The 22,012-nt window shown below is 41.8% G+C and overlaps 1 protein-coding gene across 4 annotated transcripts in view; it reads right to left on the bottom strand.

The window, feature by feature from the left end:
• DIP2B (DIP2 acetate--CoA ligase B (putative)) overlaps nt 1-22,012 on the bottom strand; it is a 266,458-nt gene that overhangs the window by 109,542 nt on the left and 134,904 nt on the right. For all 4 annotated transcript variants that reach the window (XM_017891753.1, XM_017891752.1, XM_017891751.1 and 1 more), the window contains exon 3: nt 7,802-7,930. In XM_017891753.1, coding sequence (XP_017747242.1) covers nt 7,802-7,930 — 129 coding nt within the window. The remainder of the gene's footprint in view (nt 1-7,801; nt 7,931-22,012) is intronic.

Raw genomic sequence — 22,012 nt, forward strand, 5'->3', positions numbered from 1 at the left:
AATAAAATAAAATAAAATAAAATAAAATAAAATAAAAATAGGCTTAGGCAATGGATAGGTAGTTTACAGAAGAAGCACAAATGGCCAGTAAACATATCTCCAAATGTCCAATCTCATTCGTAACAAAAGAAATAATAATACCTTTACCTACCACCAAGATAAGAGAGTAGCCACTTCCTCCCACATCTATGGATAACACTGAAACATTTCTTTTCTCATCTTTCCCAAAAAGATAAGTGGAATCTGTTATTTTTAGTCTCAAAGTAACTGCTCCCATTCTTTTTATTTTTTAAGAGGGAGTGTCGAAATGTTGCCCAGGCTGGAGTGCAGTGGCATGATGTCGGCTCACTGCAAGCTCCGCCTCCTGGGTTCAAGCAATTCTGCCTCAGTCTCTCGTGTAGCTGGGACTACAGGCGCACGCCACCATGCCTGGCTAATTTTTGTATTTTTAGTAGAAACGGGTTTTGGTCAGGCTGGTCTCCAACTCCTGACCTCAAGTGATCCACCTGCCTCGGCCTCCCAAAATGCTGGGATTACAGGCGTGAGCCACCATGCCCGGCCAGCTGCTCCTATTCTTGGCTTATTTTTACAAAGTGGTTAGCATATGATCCATGAGTGGCACAGCTGGGCTTTAAGGACCAGGGCGAGAACTGAGACCAAGTGCCCTTACCTGTTAGGATTCTTCCATAGACAGACAGATAGGGATAGAGGGAAAGGCAGATGTGTAGGTGGGTTGAGTCATAAAGCAGAGAGGTATAGTTCAAGGAATTCCTTGCAAGCCAACAAGCAGTCATGCCATTTTTCCTTAATTTCTAAGGTACTGACCTCTTGCAGAAGCAGCAATGACTAATTTCTTAAATAGGATATCACAACACTAATTAGGGCACTACTCAGTGCAGGGTGGAGAGGAAGAGGAGGGGATATTTTAATTTTCCATTTCACATTCCCCTGCTTTGATAAATTATGTTTCTTCTGCCTGGAATATCCAAATAACTATCCATCCTTCAAAATGGCTCAGACATCACCACCTCCATTCTGAAGCCCATTCTTGACACCGCATGCCTTCCCATCTCCCTCTTCTGTGTCACCTCTGTACCTTGTATTGAGGTGGGGGAAGAAAAAAAAAACGCTCCACCTTAGGCAACATGGTGAAACCCTGCCTCCACAAAAAATACAAAAATTATCCAGGCATGGCAGGGTTTGTCTGTAGTCCCAGCTACTAGAGCTAAGGAGGGACGATAGTTTGAGCCCAGGAGGCGGAGGTTGGAGTGAGCTGACAGTGTCACTCCACTGCAACCTAGACAACAGAGCCGGACCCTGTCCCCCACCCCACCCCCCAAAAAAAGAGATGGACAAGAAAAACAGAAGAAACACTCCTGTGTTTTCATCTAGGTTTCTCTAGCAATCTAACATTTTTCTCAAATTATAGGAAGTCTACAATAAATGCTTGCTGAACTGAATTCAACTTACCTTCTACAGCATGAGGAATGTATCAGAAATAAAATGATCTTGGTGTGCCAGTGCCAGTCATCACCAGATCAGAGATTAGATTTGGACAGAGACAGAAAAGTTCACAATTAGGGTGGCAAAGCGAGTTAGTACTGCATTTAGCTCCCAGCATTAAATCAGAAGAATCCATACTTAGAGTAAAAGTCATTAAGAACAATAACTAGGCCCGGCATGGTGGCTCACACCTGTAATCCCAGCACACTGAGAGGCCAGGGTGGGTGGATCACTTGAGGCCAGGAGTTTGAGACCAGCCTGGCCAACATAGGGAAACCTCATCTTTATTAAAAATACAAAAATTAGCTGGGTGTGGTGGCATGTGCCTGTAATCCTAGCTACTCGGGAGACTGAGGCATGAGAATTACTTTAACCCAGGAGGCGGAGGTTGCAATGAGCCAAGATAGCACCACTGCATTCCAGCCTGGGCAACAGAGTGAGACTCTTGTCTTAAAAGTAATAATAATAATAGATAGGGCGCGGTGGCTCACGCCTGTAATTCCAGCACTTTGGGAGGCCAAGGCAGGTGGATCACAAGGTCAGGAGTTCGAGACCAGCCTGGCCAATATGGTGAAACCCCGTCTCTACTAAAATACAAAATTAGTTGGGTGTGGTGGCACGCACCTGTAGTCACAGCTGCTTGGGAGGCTGAGGCAGAAGAATCACTTGAATCTAGGAGGCAGAGGTTGCAGTGAGCTGAGATCGTGCCACTGCACTCCAGCCTGGGCAACAGAACGAGACTCTATCTCAAAATAAATAAATAAAATAATTAAGATCTTAAAATCTATCTTTAAAATTTACAATATGCATAAATTTTATGTTATTTTACCATAATAAAAGATTGAAAAAAATACACATTGCAAAAATATCTAAACATATATAATGCTAAAGTAAAATTCTCCCTAGACCCACCACTTCCCAAAATAATCCTGCCTCAATAGTTTGGTATATATTTTCCAGGTCTCCATGTCTATAAACATAGTAGCATATGTTTATATTATTATAACATAATAATGTTATAAATATTACAAGTATAAACATATTATTTATAAAAATCAGATTATATGCTACATACTGTCTTGCCTTTACTATTTAAAAAGTGTATTCTGGGCTAGGCAAGATGGTTCACCACTGTAATCCCAGCACCTGGGGGAGGCCAAGGCAGGAGAATTGCTTAAAATCAGGAGTTCGAGACCAGCGTGGGCAACAAAGTGAGATCCATCTCAACAAAAAATAAAGTAAGTTGGCCAGGCACAGTGGCTCACGCCTGTAATCCTAGCACTTTGGGAGGCCGAGGCGGGCGGATTACGAGGTCAGGAGATCGAGACCACCCTGGCTAACATGGTGAAACCCCGCCTCTACTGAAAACACAAAAAATTAGCCGGGCGTGGTGGTGGGTGCCTGTATTCCCAGCTACTCGGGAGGCTGAGGCAGGAGAATGGCGTGAACCCAAGAGGCAGAGCCTGCAGCGAGCCAAAATCGTGCCACTGCACTCCAGCCTAGGCGACAGAACAAAACTCTATCTCAAAAAAATTAAAATAAAATAAGTTAACCTGGCACAGTAGCGTGTGCCTGTAGTTCCAGCTACTTGAGAGGCTGAGGCAGGAAGACTGCTTGCACCCAGGAGTTAGACACTGCACTGAGCCATGATTGTGCCATTGTATTCCAGCCTGAGTGACAGAGTGAGACCCTGTCTCAAAAAAAAAAAAAAAAAAAAAAAGGATGTTGTACATCCTTCCATATTTGCACAAATACATCTACCTCAAGTTAACTTTCATAAAATTTTATTGTGTGAACATTCTATGACTTATTTAACCATTGGACTATACATAACACCACAACAAACAGCTTTGTATATGTATGTATATATCTTTATGCACACGAGTTGTTTATATAAAATGAATTCTTAGAAGCAAAATTTCTGGATAAAGAGCATGACTATTTAAAATTTTAAAGATACTGCCAAACTGTTGGGCTATTACTTTTAAGACATTACCAACTTATTTTTAGCTCTGAAATGAAATAATTTTATACTGCATTTATATTGATTATACAATTGTAGCATCCTTGGAATTTACTTAGTTGAATCACGATTGCATATTTAATTGAATCTATGATGTCATCTTGTATAAAACATTCTGATTTTAGGTATGTTAAAAGTGAGAAAAATGTCCTCCTTATATTAGAAGGAAAAATGATTCCTAGCTGTCTTAGAAAATGATTAATCACTTCTACTGAGAAAGTAACAGACAACAGCAAATCAAATTTTAAATTTACTAATTAAAAGAGTACATTTCCAAAGTATTTTATATGTGATATGAAACATGCAATGGCAAACTGGACAAAGCTAGGGAATTATTCACATTAACAAAGCTTTAGAAGGCCTGTAACATCTGGATAATTAGTAATTACAGAGCATGTTTTTCCCTGTCACAGGCATTCACAGCAACAGATCACAAAACAAATCAAGCCACCCAACTATTTTCTAACATGATAAACCTTGACCCATACACCAGTGTCAAAAAGAGATGGTCAGTTATCTATTAGCAACGACTCCTATTGATAACAACAGGCAGCTCTCTTAACTGAATTTGACTCATTCAACACCACACAATTCATCTTGATCTTTGATAAAGAAGTCACTTCCAGAGTTCAGTCCCCAGACACAAGTGACTTTGGACATTTCTCCCAGAAGCATGTGGAAGCTGGGTATCATTTTCCAGTACTCATGTTTGAGCTGAATAAGGTAATACAAATACTCCCCTAACGTCCTGTTTTATTTTTGTTGTTTTGTTTGAAGTACCTAACTTCTCAAGAGATTAACATCAAGAGAGTCAGAATGACTTAAAATAAGATCACTTTCCATCTCAGGCATTAATTTGTGTTTTCTACATTTGAGACCATACTACGCGTATGGAGGTGCATCATGCCTGGATGTGCAGAAAAAAGAAATATACTAATAAGGTAGTATACTTGAAATGTAAGCTCCCTCTTGGCTAAAGCACAAAGAATGGAATCAGGTCAGATAATCTAAACTCTGAATAAAGGTAAGTTCTTTATACTGTGTCTGAAATGTGAACACTAAGTCTATTTAGATTTAATTATGATTGGTTGAAATGTTATAGGTGTTAATAAGCCTCCATCAAATAAGAAAGGGTTTTATAATTACACTTACCAGCATTAATATAAAATCCTTCTTATGTAGCCATCACTTTATTCCGAATTGTTGCAATTTTTATTAAACATACCCTACATTCTTCAGCTATTTTTGCACGTGATATGTAAATGTAACCCTTTCTATGACTGGAGTAGCAAACAGATATAAGTTCAGCTCCCATCAATCTCCACTACTTATCTGCCCCACCTCTGCAGCTGCTGCTGGTCTCTTCTCAAATGATCCTCCTGCCTCGGCCTCCCTGAGTGCTGGGATTACAGGTACGAGCCACCCCTGCTGATTTCTTCTTATTAGGAGAAGCCTGAATTCTCAGAGACTCAATTTCTTTCACATCCTGAGCTTTCTTTCGCTATTTAGTTGAGCAATTCCTAATACACTGAAAAATTTGATTTTCACCCAAAGTCTATGCTTGCATCCTCTTTTCACATTCCCCTCCTGATAGGATTGTAGGACCCTCATAGCTTTCAATATCTTCAAGGTTTTTAAATCACTTTTTCTCCCCTACTTCACCTCATTCTGGCCTACTTCTTGCTACTATCCTTTAAACACACACACACACGCACACAAACAGAAAAACTCCCAGTGAGATGAACATACAACTGTTAAAAACTCTCCAGTACACCAGCACCTAGCCAACAATCTCCACAGTCAGCTGACTATCTCCTAGCTGACAATCTCCACAGTCAGCTGATCCACAGCATACGCTTTCTAATACTTGGGATGATCAAAAAGCAATGGTGCAAAAGGGCAGGGACTACAGATTACAGCTGGGTTTTAACAGGTGAAGCTCAAAATTTTATAGTACTAAATAAGCTCACAAAAAACTTTTTCACATTTGATTGGCTTGGATATAGAATGTTGAAAATCACCCTTCTGGATCCTTAATAATCCTTTATTACATGCTGTAAAAACAAAGAAAAAGGAAGGTAAAACACACACACACTCCCAGAAGGCCAGGGATGAAAGCTGTGAAGGCTAAAAACCCTTCTGGACAGGTTGGAGCATGCTGCTGCTGAACCTGGGCTCCAGCCTCAAAAGGCAACACTAGGTGGCTGGAAAATCAGGCTTAGGTGATTGGCAACAAAGGGCAGCACCTGAATGCTTTGCTACTTCCAGCCCTCCCTTTCTCTAATCCATTCCTTAACTAGTAACTACTACGTGTTTTTTTTTTTTTTTTTTTTTTGAGACAGAGTCTCACTCTGTCGCCCAGACTGGAGTGCAGTGGCGCGATCTCGGCTCACTGCAAGCTCCACCTCCCGGGTTCACGCCATTCTCCTGCCTCAGCCTCCCGAGCAGATGAGAGTACGGACGCCCGTCACCATGCCTGGCTAATTTTTTTGTATTTTTAGTAGAGATGGGGTTTCACTGTGTTAGCCAGCATGGTCTCGAACTCCTGACCTCAAGTGATCCACCCACCTTGGCCTCCCAAAGTGCTAGGATTACAGGCGTGAGCCACCGCACCTGGCCTACTAGTAAATACTTCTATTCTCTTCTTTCTGCAAAATATCTGTTTAGCTCTTATACATGGAAGGCCCTGTGCCAAGGCACTCCAGTCTATAGCTGGAGTGAGCTACTGAAACAAATACAAATCTGATGATGTTACTGCTCTGCTGCAAATCCTTCAGTGGCATTCAAGATCCCACAAGATCTGGTCTCTGGTAATCCTTCTAGCCTCATCTCCCACCTCTTTCTGGCCCTTGCATTCCAAGTTCTGAACACTATTTCCCTGGCTAACTCTTGTTTGTCTGCCACGGCTCAGCTTAGATGTCTTGTTCTCTGAGCAAGCCTCTCTTGATCACTCAAGACCAGTTTAGCTATAAAATTACCACCTCTATTTTTTTTCCCCTGACTGGACACTTCTCATCCTTTTCTCCTTCTGTGTGTGAAAATATCTATCTAGTAAAACCAGCTCACAAAATAGCTGATGCAGCTCTTCAACTGTGCATCCTTTCCTCATTTTCTCTAAAGCAGTTTTTGAGAGGATGTGATACAGACTGTGTTTTTCAGTTCAAGAAAATGTTAAGGCAACCTTGGTCAGTACAAAGAAGACAAAAATCTGAAGAAAATAAATAATATCTCCATTAGTCTTTTTGCTTAATTCTGCCACTTCTTAAAACAAGAAATGTGCCGCAGAGACTACTCTTGGTGCAGTGGACAGGAAGTGGGCATCGGAAGGGCCTGCTGCACCACGTGCTCTAGGGATCTACCAGTCGCTCCTCTGCTTATCAAAGCTGCACACCTGGTACTGGCCACCAGGTGGTCCTGAGCACAGTGCAAGCAGGAGTATGCTCCTGCTGCCACAGGCACACCTTGCTCCTTCCCTTCCTGTAGGTACTTTTTGGGTTAGAAGAAATAACTAATTTGAAATTTCATTGAGAGTTTTCTTTCAGCTCCATCAATTAAGAGAGACCAGTTACGCAATAGCTCTAGCTCTGGCAAACACAGAAGGGCCTGCCTCTTCCAATAGAATCCACTGAGCTCTCCCAGTACCACCCACGAGACCCAGCCCTCCACTTTCTTATTTATTTATTTATTCACATGGCCTTTGTGCTTGTATGCTTGTCTGGTCTCTTCTTAAACTGTTAAATTCCTTGAGGGCAGAAACAGTCTTTATTTTTTTTGAGACGGAGTCTCACTCTGTCGCCCAGGCTGGAGTACAGTGGTGGGATCTCAGCTCACTGCAAGCTCCACCTCCCGGGTTCAAGTGATTCTCCTGCCTCAGCCTCCTGAGTAGCTGGGATTACAGGCGCCCACCACCATGCCCCACTAATTTTTGTATTTTTAGTACAGACGAGGTTTCACCATGTTGGCCAGGTTGGTCTCAAACTCCTGACCTCAAGTGATCTGCCCACCTCAGTCTCCCAAAGTGCTGGGGTTACAAGCGTGAGCCATGTCGCCTAGCTGGAAACAGTCTTAGGTACTCTTCCCTTTCCAGCAAATTACTGAGTACCTACTATACCTGACACATAGTCGGGTACAAAATAAATAACTGGTGAATGAGTTAATATAGACTTGTTGCCTCATGGGGGGGAAAAAAAACAAGTATTGGAAGCTCTCAGGATACACAGTTCATACTATTGTTAGGAAAACAATTCAGCTGGTCATTCTGCAGCTTCTCCTCACCTGATCGATATCGTTCATCCCTGGCTCCCCCAGATCGAGTTCGGTGGTACTTAGAGGGAGCAGAAGTTTGAGCTGCAGATGGAGCAGGTGTCTGGTTTCTAAGTTCTTTCTGTACTGCTGAATCAGTTTCTAAAAAAGGAAGTTTAAAAGATGGTTATCCAGTAACAGTAATAGCTAACATTTTCTAAAGCCCTTTAAGCATTCCCACAACACTCTGAGCTAGGTACTATTACCCCATTCACAGCAAAGGGCTAGAGAGTTTTAATATAAATACATAAATATGATGCAAAGACATCCAAACTAAAAAATACCATCGTAGAGCCTTAAATGTCAACAGGCTGATAAGAGAGGAATAGCCAGAAGACAAATGTAAATTAAAAAGCCATTCTAGAGACTCCAAAGAGAGGCAGTAGTGATGGGGAGCTGACTGCATATGACCCCCAATCCTAAACAGTGAGACAATGAATAGCTTGGGGAGCCTTAGCTACCATACCATCAGTCACTCCAGATAAACATAATTCAAGCAAAAACAGGGTGATTATGCAAGCACAGCTTCAAGTCTATTAGCCCTTCTTCCAACTGAACTCATCACTGACCCTGCCCTGTCCCCATACTCTGCCCTCTCAAAATATACTGTCTTATCAAGAATATAGGGATGGGGTAAATAAACAGAAAAACACTAAGTTCTGATGTTTTCCTGCCTTTTTATCTCAAATGATTAATTCCAAATTTGTTTCTTAAAAAAATTACAATAAGAAAATTTAACATGAGATGTACGTTTTTAACAAAATTTTGAGTGTAAAATACAGTAGTATTAATATCTTATTAGTATTAATAAGGCACGATGTTATAAAGCAGAACTTACTAATCTTGGATAACTGAAACTTTATACCTGCAGAACAGCAATGTCTCATTTCCCGCTCCCTATATCCCCCGGCAACCACCATTCTACTCTCTGCTTTTATGAGCTTGACTCTCTTAGATATCCCATATAAGTGGAACCATGCAGTATTTGTTCTTCTGTTACTGCTTTATTTCCCTCAGCATAATGTCCTCCAGGTTCACCCATGTTGTCACATATTGCAGGATTTCCTTCTTTAAGGCTTATTTTAAGTTTCTGAAATAGCACCTAGTTATGCCCAGCAAGGCAGCTTCCACACAGCAAATTAAGTGCCCAATATATTAAGATGTCATCTATACAGCAAATGTACTGCTCCAGACCCCAGCTCAGAATCAGCCTATAAAGCCAAAAAATTAAGGCGGGGGGAAGAAAAAGACTCAAAGCAGTGGTCTGGGGAGTACAAGCAACAGTGCTACACACCCCAGTACACTGATGGCATCAAAGTATTACAGGAACTGAGGTTCATCATAATGACAATGTTTTATCGTTTAAAAAGAAAAAAAAAAGCAGGTAGCATGCTGGAAAGGTCATGTGTTGGGGCTCTAGTCAATAGTCCTGGCTGAGCCCAGCCCTCCACCTGCCCTGTCAAGGCAGCAAACATTTGAATGAGCCATCTTAGACTGTCCAGAGCAGCCCATCTACTACGTGAGGGGGAAGACAACCACTGAATGACCCCAGCTGGCAACCATATAGAGCAAAATAATCACTGAAATTAGCCCTGCCCAAATTCCTGGCCCACAAAACCATTATTTCTTTAAATGGCTCATAAACACACACACACACACACACACACACACACACACACACACACACACGGAAGAGTATATTTTAGGGTCTTCTCCACTAATGTGCTTTTATGGATCTGGAAATGCTGTTTTCGATGGTTCCTCTTAGCTGAGCTTTTCATTAGAAAATATATTAACCGAGCAGAAAATGTTTCAGAAACAGATTTTATAATGCCTGGGATTATAACTGAAGTTTTTATCAACCTAAATTCTCTTCAGAATCTATTTCACAGAATAGCTATATTAAATTCTTAATATTTTCCATACCTTGTTACATTTTCTAGTTTTACCAATCAAAAGTAAGAAAGACTGTCTCAAAAAAAAAAAAAAAAAATTGTGGAGATTTATTCCCACCTTGGCTCACTTGCAAGGGCAATGATTTATCAAGAATGGAGGCAGAAAATGAGCAGCCTGGGCAACATAGCAAGACCCTGTCTCTTAAAAAAATAATTAGCTGGGCATGGTAGTGCACATCTGTGGTCCCAGCTTCCTGGGAGGCTAAGACAGGAGAATCACTTGAGTCTGGGAGGTCAAGGTTGCAGTGAGCCATGATCACACCATTGCCCTCCAGCTTGGGGAACAGAGCAAGACCCTGCCTCAAGAAAAAAAGAAAATGCTGAAAGCAAATGCAGTAAAATATTAACAGACATTATCCTGGGTGATGAGAGTTTGGATAATTTACATATTTTTCCACAGGTTTTACAAGTTTTCTGTAATTTAGAAAAGCTCTTTTTCTGAATGTAAAATTGATGTTTACCACAGGATATCAAGAAAATAGTTAAGTATAAAGAATAAAATTTAAATTGTATCAGATTTTCTTAAGTATAAGGTCATAACCATGTACAACAGATCCCTACCCAAAATCAGTTAAAACAATATTTACTTGTCAGCTTCCTAAATTATGACACTGAGTAGGCTTTTCCAACTTCCCATTTTTATTTATTTATTTATTTTTTGAGACAAAGTCTTGTTCTGACGCCCAGGCTAGAGTGCAGTGGCACAACCTCTGCCTACTGTAACCTTCACCTCCTGGGCTCAAGCGATTCTCCTGCCTCAGCCTCCCGAGTAGCTGGGATTATAGTGCCCACCACCATGCCCAACTAATTTCCTTTTGTATTTTTAGTAGAGATGGGGGTCTCACCATGTTGGCCAGGCTGGTCTTGAACTCCCAACCTCCAGTAATTTGCCCGCCTCGCTCAGCCTCCCAGTGTTGGGATTACAGGCGTGAGCCACCACTCCTGGCCAGCTTTTCCAACTTTCTAAAAATCAATGACTTCCTTGTCGTTTCCCTGAAAGCAACTGACAAATCCATGCATATTTGGGAGTAAGAGGGAGAAATGTACGTCCTGGTTAGATTTTAAAAACTGTGTTGACTAGGTCAGGTGCAGTGGCTCACACCTGTAATCCCAGCAATTCGGCCCGAAGGCCGAAGTGGGCAGATCACCTGAAGTCAGGAGTTCAAGACCAGCCTGGCCAATATGGCAAAACCCCGTCTCTACTAAAAATATAAAAATTAGCGGGCATGGTGGCATGCACCTGTAGTCTCAGCTACTTGGGGAGGCTGAGGCAGGAGAATCACTTGAACCCAGAGGCAGAGGTTGCAGTGAGCCGAGATTATGCCACTGCACTCCAGCCTGGGTGACAGAGCAAGACTCTGTCTCTCAAAAAAAAAAAAAAAAAAAAAAAGACTGCCGGAGATTTATTCCCATCTTGGCTCACTTGGAAGGGCAATGATTTATCATGAATGGAGGCAGAAAACAACATACAGGTTGAACACCCCAAACACCCAAATCCAAAACTTTTTGAGCTCCTGTCTAATGCTCACAGGAAACGTTCCTTGAAACATTTCTAATTTCCAATTTTCAGATTTCAGATGTTCAACTGGTACATAAGGTAAATATTCCAAAAAATTTTTTTAAAAATCTGAAATCTGAAACACTTCTAGTCCCAAGCATTTCAGATAAGGGCTACTCAACCTATATCTCAGGCCTCATCAAAAAGAGGAGGGAAGGAGTATGGGGGCATGGGAGGACAGCAGGGCATTATTTAACAGCATATGTAATATCAGCTGGGCAGGCAAGATGTTGCCTCAAGGTAAATCATTCCCTGACCACGGTTTCACACTCCAACTAGATCTCAGAAATTACCTGGAGTGCTAAAATACAGATTACTGTGTTTTGAATAAGATATACACAGTTTAACTGCCATGGTAAGGAAAAGCTAAAAGCAAAGATGAAACTTAACTACATGTATCAACATAATGAGATACTATATGCCATTAAAAATGAAAAATATGTAGACTATGCAGATACTTCATTTCAAATAAAGTAATGCCAAGTGATAAAAGAACACAAAATATTATGTACACAATATAATTATAACTGTATGTAAAAACTATTTATATACAATTATAAGGGTCAGATGGGACAAAAAAAATCCCTAACGTTATTTGGATTGAGGTACTCTCTATTTCTTTACAATTTCGTTGTTCTGCTTATAGAATGAATTATGCATAAAACCAAAGACAAATACAAATACGTGCTGGAATGGAAGCTGCCAGACTCACAAATTAAGTCTTCTTCATGACATCTAAATTCTAGCATAAAATAAAATAGAGATCCAAAGAAAAAGACAACTTGATTATTACAAAGCAAGAGCTTCATTCAGGTAGGGGGTTTCTGATCTTTCAGTCTGTTATGCAGAACATCCACTAGGGGTCACCATTATGTTTAAATAGTGATGATGTTAAAAGGTTTAGTAACAATAAAAGTACACCTTTTAGGTTCAAAACACAAAGCCTTCCTTCTCAATGACCAACATGTATATAATTTACTGTTCCTTGGCAGAAAAATACATCAGAGTCTAATATGTTTCTATTGTTTGAATATGGTAAGGATGATAATCTGAAAAAAATGGTATTTAGTAGCACAAAACTGCACAACATTTCCACTCAGGAAGATGGAAGGAAGCCACCAGCCTCCACGTTATCTTTTAACTCTGCTTATGATTTAACAGATATTTTCACCTGCAAGAGTAACAGAGTGAAACAGGATGGGCTCTGAGAACAAGGAACCTAATAGTTCAACTTCCGGGAGTTGAAGAGAGCAGACATGCCTGGACACATGCCTTGGTGCTAGTGTCCAGAGAAGAAACACATTAAACAAGTGGTCACCATGTGTATACCTTTGACCTTGTGATACGTGCTAAGAAGGAAAAGAACAAGGGTCTCTTAATCCACATAATGGGGATTTAACTTGTATTAGAATTTCAGTGAAGATGAATGTCTGTTAAAAGGAGACAGTGATGCAAAACTCAACTAGGCAGAGAGAAGGAAAAGCCACTTTATTCAAAAGCATGGTGTTTGTAGAAGCCCAGTGAAGGAGAAAAGCCTTAAAGTTTAAGACCAGTGGGGCTAAAGATACAGCAAAAGGGTAGAGTGTTACAAAATGAGACTGGACTATAAAAGTAGCATCAGGTCACTTGCCCTAAGCCGAGGGGGCAGCCTTTGAAGAGATTTACAGGGAATGACAGAATATCAATAATACTTCCATGGCTCTTGCCTATTACCATCTCATTACGTCTTCACAACAGCACCATGTGATAGATACTATTAACGAAGCAGGATGCCCGTCACAGATTTTTCCACAGTGAGAGTGAGTCAATAATCACCTTGAATCATTATAGGGCCCTCACTCCCACACCATTCAAGAAGGATGGTAAATGTACCTTGATTGAGAGGCTAGAGCAGCTGTGAGTAATTGAGGACAGTCTTCCTTTGAAGGGTAGGTGATTAACCTCACCGCCTAGAGAAGGCAAGAGAGGAATGAGAGTGCTGGTGTCTGGAATCTGGAAAAGGGGTCACCTGCCTGTTTTCCAGGGGCAGACTCTGTAAGGAATGTGGGTTGGGAGTTCCGGGTCTGTTAAGCGGTAGGTGTCAACAGATCCTGACCCAGAGCTTCCTTGGCCACCTGACATGAGGAAAATGGTAGTGCATGAGGCTAAAAGAGCCAACACTAGGAGCTCTGCTCCACGAGTCCAAGTAGAGTACCTGGCTCCTCCTCCATAATGCATCAGAGTAGCTGATGCAGAGAACAGGCTCAGCATTACTGGCTGGTCACACAGTGAGGACCAGTTTTCAGCAGCACCCTGTGAGATGATAGAAAGCAAACAGCAGACTGTGGGGATCTTTCCCCTTTGGGTGTGAAAGTTGGATCTACCACCTCCTATCCTTTTGCACTGCCTACATAATCCCTGAGGGTTCTCAGACAATTTGGGAGGAAAAAGAAGCCCCAAGAGGAAAATACTGGACTTCCTTCTGATGAGACATATGGGGGCAGATATAATTGCAATGTGTAATCCAATTCATAGGGATTCTAATACTATCCAAACCAAACAAATGAAAGCAGAACGGGGACTGGAAAAAAGAGTCTATGTTCTTTCCATTATGCTATGAGCCTCATTTGGGAAGGAACTTTTAAATCAAAATGAGATAGATAAAACAAAATAGATTCCACTCCTCAAACCCTATGCATACATACACACACAGAGGCACATTGCTTACTGAGTATTTATAATTGGAAATATTCTGTGGCATTCCAAAATGCTATTCCTGATTTCAATAACTGGCTTTAAGTTCACGTCCCTTTGAATTTCCACAGTACTTTGTTTAGAGCTCTCTTACAGTACTTATTCTACTCTCTTTTGTGGTCCTCATTTGTGTAACTGTCATCTCTCCTGCTACAGTGTAAATAACTTGAAGTCAGAGGCTGGTCTTAATCATCTTGTATCTCCTGTAGTAACTGGTCCTTGGTCTTTCATATTGCAAGCATTTAGTATTTGAATTAAAATAAATAATTAAGATCTTATCTGTCTCCTCACCTCCACCAATAATAGTAGTTGGCTGGGAAAAAGAAACAAAAATGTTGAGATAGCCATTTAAAGTTTACCTAAAAATCCTGCTTATTTCTGTATCTCCAATTCATATAAGTTGTATGCAAAAATGTGTGCCTCTCACTATCTTCATATACTTACACAACGACATTAAGGAAAATAGGGTTACAGACTATTCCAGGAGGCATTATTAGAGGCTTGATAGAGAGAATAAAACACAAGGGTTTTCCTTTGTTTCATTTTAACTTGGTCACACCCGCACCCTTGAACAACTTCAAAGGCAGGACTGAACCTAGAAGAACTGTAATGAAAGGGGCACGGAGCAGCTGCCAAGTGCAGTGCACGTATAGGAACTGCAACACCGGGGACTGCCACTCAGCACAGTAAGCAGCAATCACAAAAGGAATCCATGTTTGGGAAAAACCTTTGGGTCACCAGAACTTCTTATCAAGACAAGCTAAAGAACATCAACAAATATTAATAACCATCTTCATAAACTTATGATTTATCCCTAAAAAATAAGTAGGCAGGAGTCTGGGGGAAAAAACAACACAGAAACATACAGGCCAACAAAGAAAACATAAAAGGTAAGATCTTATTCTGAAGCAGGAGATAAACATGATTCACTTCAAAAATGAAGTGAAAGACAGAAGCAAGTTACAGGATGAAGGAAGAAAATCAAATACACAAAGGTCACAAATAATCTCAAATACATTAAGACAAAACAGAATGAGCAGTACCCTGCCTCTCCTTTTCTTTCTGCTCATTTCTGTTGTTACAAATCTTGTAGTATTATTTAAAACAGATGCACCAACTTCATTTAAAAATTAAAGAAATGCTAGAATATCATTTGAGAAGTGATATACTCTGCACAGCCTCTTGAGGTTTTAGTAGGTCTAAATTAAAAGACCTATTGAGGGTAGAGACAAATTGCCATTATCAATCTACAAGAAGAGACCACTCTACAATCTGTACAGTGCCCTGCTTCTTGTATTACCTAACACTTTTATCTTCATAGATGTTTACTCAAGAAAATGCCAGAAAATCTAAATGCTCTTTTTAGTTCTGCAGACATTTATAGGACGCTATATATCAGGCACTAACGATAGAAACTGGGGACATGAAGAATAAAAACAATAAAAAATAATGTTCCTCCAGTAGGCGAATAAGACACACAAACAGACCATAATCTGTGGGATGGCCAAGACAGCTCTTTTAAAATGCAACTCAGATAATGGAAGTGGGGACTATTTATAGGGCTGGTCAAGGAGGGCCTCTCCATGCCTTCCCTAACTGAACAAACCCCTAAGTAGAGTGACGGAGCAAACCAGGTAGGTTCTGGCCAGTGTCTTGTCCCATGCTGTCTCTTTAGTGTCAAAACAGTATTTGGAACACAGCAGGCATTCAGTAAATATGTACTGTCCTTAGATTTTGTCAGTAACCCCTGTAACTTTGGAACGAACTCTTTTTCTATTAAAGCTAGCTGGAATTATCAGTTACTTGTATCCAAAGTATCTTAAAGATTAGACCACAGGATCAGCACAGGGAAATTGCCTTTCTCCACAAAATCTTCCATTTTCCTGCAACTCGAAGAGTGGCCAAGAGTGACTAATTTACAGAGAAGTTAGAATGCGTGTGGTTTGAAACTTCAATTCTTTGGGCCATGCCAAAAGAGAGAGTTAATTTCCTGGCCGCTTCTCCCTGGAAGTCTGCTAATCGAGGCGTGTGGGAAGCTTTATACTTGGCCACAGGAGCTTCCAACTACTGAAAGATGTTCTGTGGGCCATTCCTTTCAAAGAGCAGACAGCTCAGAATGAGCAGGAGATGGGAGGTGTGAATCTGCCGTATCTTCATTTCTTCCATGCCTCTCAAAGTGGGAGCGTTTTGAGGCCCTGAATTTTTCATCTTTAATCTTATAAATTTTAATCTATTGTTAAAAGACAGCATGGCCCTTAAATACCAGATAAGCCTTGGCTCTTGTTTAACTAAAGAAACAACTGTCAGTTCCAATGCTGGGAGGTTTCAGTGATTTTTTAGGGTAATTTTGAAGCAGCTTTTTGCCATACAGTGACTTTAGAACCTAATCCCTATGATGCTACTGAATTAAGTTAGCTTTTCTCATTTTTGGAGACAGGGTCTTGCTCTGTCAACCAGGTTGGCATGCAGTGGCACAATCATGGCTGACTGCAACCTCAACCTCCCAGGCTCAAGCAATCCTCCCACCTCAGCCTCCTGAGTAGCTGGGATCCCAGGTGTGCACCACCACACGTGGCAAATTTTTTGATTTTTTTGTAGAGATGAGGTCTCACTATGTTGCAGAGGCTGGTCTCAAGTGATCATCCTGCCTCAGCCTACCAAAGTGCTGGGATTACAGGCATGAGCCACTGAGCCCAGCCATCCATGCTTAATATTAACCAAACTTGTCCGCACTAAATTTCTACCACTTTCTTTTTCGGTTTACTTTATTTTTTGTATGTTATTTTTCCTTACACAATGACATATTACTTGGGCCTAATGTTCTAAAAAGATGAAACGCTTCATGAATTTGCATGTCATCATTGTACAGGGGCCATACTAATCTTCTCTATATTGTTCTAGTTTTAGTATATGTACTGTCAAAGCAAGCGCTCCATTACTGTTTAAATATTTTCTTCAAACTTGCGTTATCTTCCATATTTCCTGTTACACTGTTAATTTTTTCTGAAGCCCTGTTTTAAAGATTTATGTAACATTTGAGAAAAGAAATATATACATAAATATGCAACCCACGATAACTACAAATCAATTCCACACACAAAAAAATCATTCACAAGGCAGGGAGAGGTGGCTCACACCTGTAATCCCAGAACTTGAGGAGGCTGAGGCAGGAGGATTGCTTGAGCCCAGGAGTTTGAGATCAGCCTGGGCAACATAGCAAGACCCTGTCTCTAATTCCTCTTTTTTTTTTTTTTTTTTTTTTCCAGACGGAGTCTCGCTCTGTCACCCAGGCTGGAGTGCAGTGGCGCGATCTTGGCTTACTGCAAGCTCTGCCTCCCGAGTTCACGCCATTCTCCTGTCTCAGCCTCCTGAGCAGCCGGGACTACAGGTGCCTGCCACCACGCTGGCTACTTTTTGTATTTTTAGTAGAGATGGGGTTTCACCATGTTGGCCAGGATGGTCTCAATCTCTTGACCTCATGATCTACCCGCCTCGGCCTCCCAAAGTGCTGTGATAACAGGTGTGAGCCACCGTGCCTGGTTTTACTTTTTTTTTTTTTTTTAAGAAAAAAAATCACTAAATTTTTAGGTAAGGAGCATGTGCATGTAATAATCCCAGTAATAAAATGTTGCAGTATTAACTTTTTATTTAAAAAGACACTAGTGATTAGGCCAGGTGCAGTGGCTCGTGCCTGTAATCTCAGCACTTTGGGAGGCCAAGGGAGGCAGATTACTTGAGGTCAGGAGTTCGAGACCAGCCTGGCCAACATGGTGAAACCTTGTCTCTACTGAAAATACAAAAATTAGCTGGGTATGGTAGCACGTGCCTGTAATCCTGGCTACTCAGGAGGCTGAGGCAGGAGAAACACGTGATCCTGGGAGGTGGAGGTTGCGGTGAGCCGAGATCACGCCACTGCACTCCAGCCGGGGCAACAGAGCAAGACTCCATCTCAAAAATAATAATAATAAATAAATAAAAAGATAATAGTGAGAATGTTACTTTTTTTTTTTTTTTTTGAGACAGAGTCTCGCTCTGTCACCCTGGCTGGCGTGCAGTGGCATAATCTTGGCTCACTGCAATCTCCACCTCCCAGATTCAAACGATTCTCATGCTTCAGCCTCCCAAGTAGCTGGGATTACAGGCATGTGCCACCATACCTGGCTAATTTTGTATTTTTAGTAGAGATGGGGTTTCTCCATGTTGGTCAGGCTGGTCTTGAACTCCTGACCTCAGGTGATCTGGCCGCCTGGGCCTCCCAAAGTGCCAGGATTACAGGCGTGAGCCACTGCACCCAGCCGGACTCTACTAAACTTTAATAAAGTTTAAATTTGCATCCAATGCCATTTAAAAAGTCAAACTAGGGAGATGTGGTAGCTCACACCTATAATCCTAGCACTTCTGGAAGGTGGAGGCAGGAGGATTACTTGAGCTCAGGAGTTCAAGATCAGCCTGGGCAACACAGTGAGACCTTCTCTCTATTTGGAGGGGGGAAAAAGTCAAATTAAATGGCTTCCTTCAACATTTACAAAGACATATAGAGTAAATATGCCAAAGGGTAATCTCTTATTTTGACATGGAATCTATATAACATAAATTACCCAACCCTACAACCCACCCCTTTTTGGGAAGGACATTGTTAATGAACAAAATGGTCAAATAAAGTGAAAAACACAAAATGAAAGAATTTACCACTGAGAGACCCTCACTAAAGTATTTGGCTACTAAAAAATGTGCTTTAAGAAGAAGAAAATTGAGCCAGGCATAGTGGCTCATGCTTGTAATTCCAGCAATTTGGGAGGCTGAGGCGGGCAAATCACTTGAGGTCAAGAGTTCGAGATTAACCTAGGCAAAATGGTGAAACCCCGTCTCTCCTAAAAATACAAAAATTAGCTGGGCGTGGTGGCAACACCTGTAATCCCAGCTACTGGGGAAGGTGAGGCACAAGAATCACTTGAACTAGAGCCAGGCGCGGTGGCTCATGCCTGTAATCCCAGCTCTTTGGGAGGCCGAGGCGGGTGGATCATGAGGTCAAGAGATTGAGACCATCCTGGCCAACATGGTGAAACCCTATCTCTACTAAAAATACAAAAATTAGCCGTGTGGTGGCAGTCGCCTGTAATCTCAGCTACTTGGGAGGCTGAGGCAGGAGAATCACTTGAACCCAGGAGGCAGAGGTTGCAGTGAGCCGAGACTGTGCCACTGCACTCCAGCCTGGGTGACACAGCAAGACTCCATCTCAAAAAAAAAAAAAATTGAGTTTACCAAAACTGGCTCAAGAAGAAACAGAAAACTGATAGGACTTGGTAACCAAAGAAGGGAAGGAAGACAGGGACTTTAAGGATGACTTTTAAGCCTGTAACTTGCTGAGTTGTATTCACTCAGAAGGGAAAACTAGAAGCACAGGAGCAGGTTGCAGTTGGTTTTCTGGGGAATGTGTGTAGGGAGGGGTTAGTAATGGTGGTAGAGGTAGGGTGGAGAAGTCATAAATTTAAATTTTGGATATGTTGAAATGGTGATGCCTTTAAGGTATATAAGTGGAGATGTTAAGTATACAGTTGGATCTATGGATCAGGGGCTCGGAAGAGATCTGGGTTGAAGATACATATTTAGGAGTTATCTGAATTCGAATGATAATTAAAGTCACAGGTGTGGCTGAAATAATTTAGAGAGATACAGCACTGGTTCTCAAAGTGTGGTCCCTGGACCACCAAGCTCAACATTAACTGGGAAATTAACAAAAATGCTAATTCTCAGGCCTCATCCTGGACCAGATGAATGAGAAACCCTGAAAATGGGGCCCTGCAGTCTGTGTACTAACAAGCCCTCCAGTGATTCTGAGGGCTTGCTACAATTTGAGAACCACTGATACAGAGTGAGAAGGCAAGAGGTCTTGGTCCTTAACTTGAGAAATCTAACATTTAACAGACAAAAATGAGCCTGTAAGAAAGACTAGGAGCAGGAGGAAGTGAAGGATAAGAAAATAAGAAGAGTGGGTAGGGCATGGTGGCTTATGCCTGTAATCTCAGCATTTTGGGAGGCCAAGACGGATGGATTGCTTAAGCTCAGTAGTTCAATACCAGCCTGGACAACATGGCAAAACCCTGTCTCTACAAAAAAATACAAAAATTAGCTGGGTGTGGGAGCTCACGCCTGTAGTCCCAGCTACTTGGGAGGGTGAGGCGGGAGGATCGTTTGAGCCTGGGAGGCAGAGGTTGCAATCAACCCAGATCACACCACTGCACTCCAGCCTGGGCAACACAGCCAGACCCTGTCTCAAAACAAAAACAAGAATGAGAGAAAAGAAGAGAGATTCAAAATAAGAGTTTTGAGAGACAGGGTGCTGAATACTACTGAGATTAGATGGCAGTAGCTCCAGAAGGAACTAAAACGGGCTGAGAAGTGAGCATTTGAGAAAATAGTGTAAGTATAGACAGTTTTGAGCAGTTTGATTAGAAAGGGGCAACAAACAGGGTGAAATGGAGGATTTTTTTTTTTAACAAGCATGATGAACTGCTGAGGGATGAATATGGCTGAGAAAGAGTGACTGTATGAGAGAGAGAGAGAATGACTGTACGAGAGAGATGAGGACCTGACAGCAATGGCATACTAAGGGGACAATGCAGCTGTCTGCCTCAGCAGGAGAGGTCTTTATTACAGTGTTTAGAATTGCTGCACACAGTGATACTTTTTAGTAAAAAGCAGACCAATTGTTTGTCGTTTTCATCATTGCTATTTATTTATTTATTTGTTGAGATGGAGCCTTGCTCTGTGGCCCAGGTTGGAGTGCAGTGACACGATCTTGCTTCACTGCAACCTCTGCCTCCTGTGTTCAAGCGATTCTCCTGCCTCAGCGTCCCCAGTAGCTGAGATTACAGGTGTGCAGCACCACACCCGGCTAATTCTTGTATTTTTAGTAGAGATGGGGTTTCACCATGTTGGCCAGGCTGGTCTTGAACTCTTGACCTCAGGTGATCCATCCACCTTGGCCTACCGAAGTGCTGGAATTACAGGCGTGAGCCTCCACGCCCGGCCCATCACTGTTTTTTAAGTTCTCTACAGACACTGTGTGCCTTACTGACTGCACCCAGGTAGACTGCTCTCACTGCCCTATCTTTGGTGCCATTGGATAGTATAAGGTTTGTGGAAAAGGAGGAGGGGTTGGGATCCAAAGCATAGGTAGAAGGACTGTCTTTGGCCTGGAGGGACAGATAATCTTTTTAACCAGAAGGAAGGAAGTAATCATGGAAGGGCACAGATGTGGGAGTGTGGCATCAGGAAGTTGAAGATGTCATCGTATGCCTTCTATTTCCCCTGTGAGGTCACCTGCAAGGCCATCCCTACTGGGGGAGGGATATGCCATACTCCTTGGCCTACTGCAATTAAACAACTGATTCATCAAATCCATGCTCACTAAGCAAATGATTTCGTTCCCCTTATAGGCTTGCTCATGGGGCAAGAATGTGCTGACCATACAGATTTCTCATAGTAGGCCAGGCGTGATGGCTCACATCTATAACCCCAATACTCTGGGAGGCTGAGGTGGCAGTACTGCTTGAGCTCAGGAGTTCAAGATCAGCCTGGGCAATAAAGTGAGACCCCAACTCTACAAAAAATAATTAACTGGGTGTGGTGGCACACACCTGTAGTTCCAGCTACTCAGAAGGCTGAGGCAGGAGGATCACTTGAACCCGGCAGATTGAGGCTCTAGTGAACCATGATCGCACCACTGCACTTCAGCCTGGGTGACACAGCAAGACTCTGCCTAAAATAAAAATTTCTCATAGTAAATTCATAAATTGATTTTTGAACATGATTTGGTTTCTGCGTAGCCTGACTATGGATAAAATATTGTGGTCCTTTTTACAGTTATACCTCTTGCTGAGCTACTGCTTTTACACCAAAGATTTACTTGCTTTTACTCAAGTAAATCTCTGGGCC

This window comes from Rhinopithecus bieti, unplaced genomic scaffold, assembly GCF_001698545.2.
Source record: "Rhinopithecus bieti isolate Rb0 unplaced genomic scaffold, ASM169854v2 scaffold_21531, whole genome shotgun sequence".
Lineage (NCBI taxonomy): Eukaryota > Metazoa > Chordata > Mammalia > Primates > Cercopithecidae > Rhinopithecus > Rhinopithecus bieti.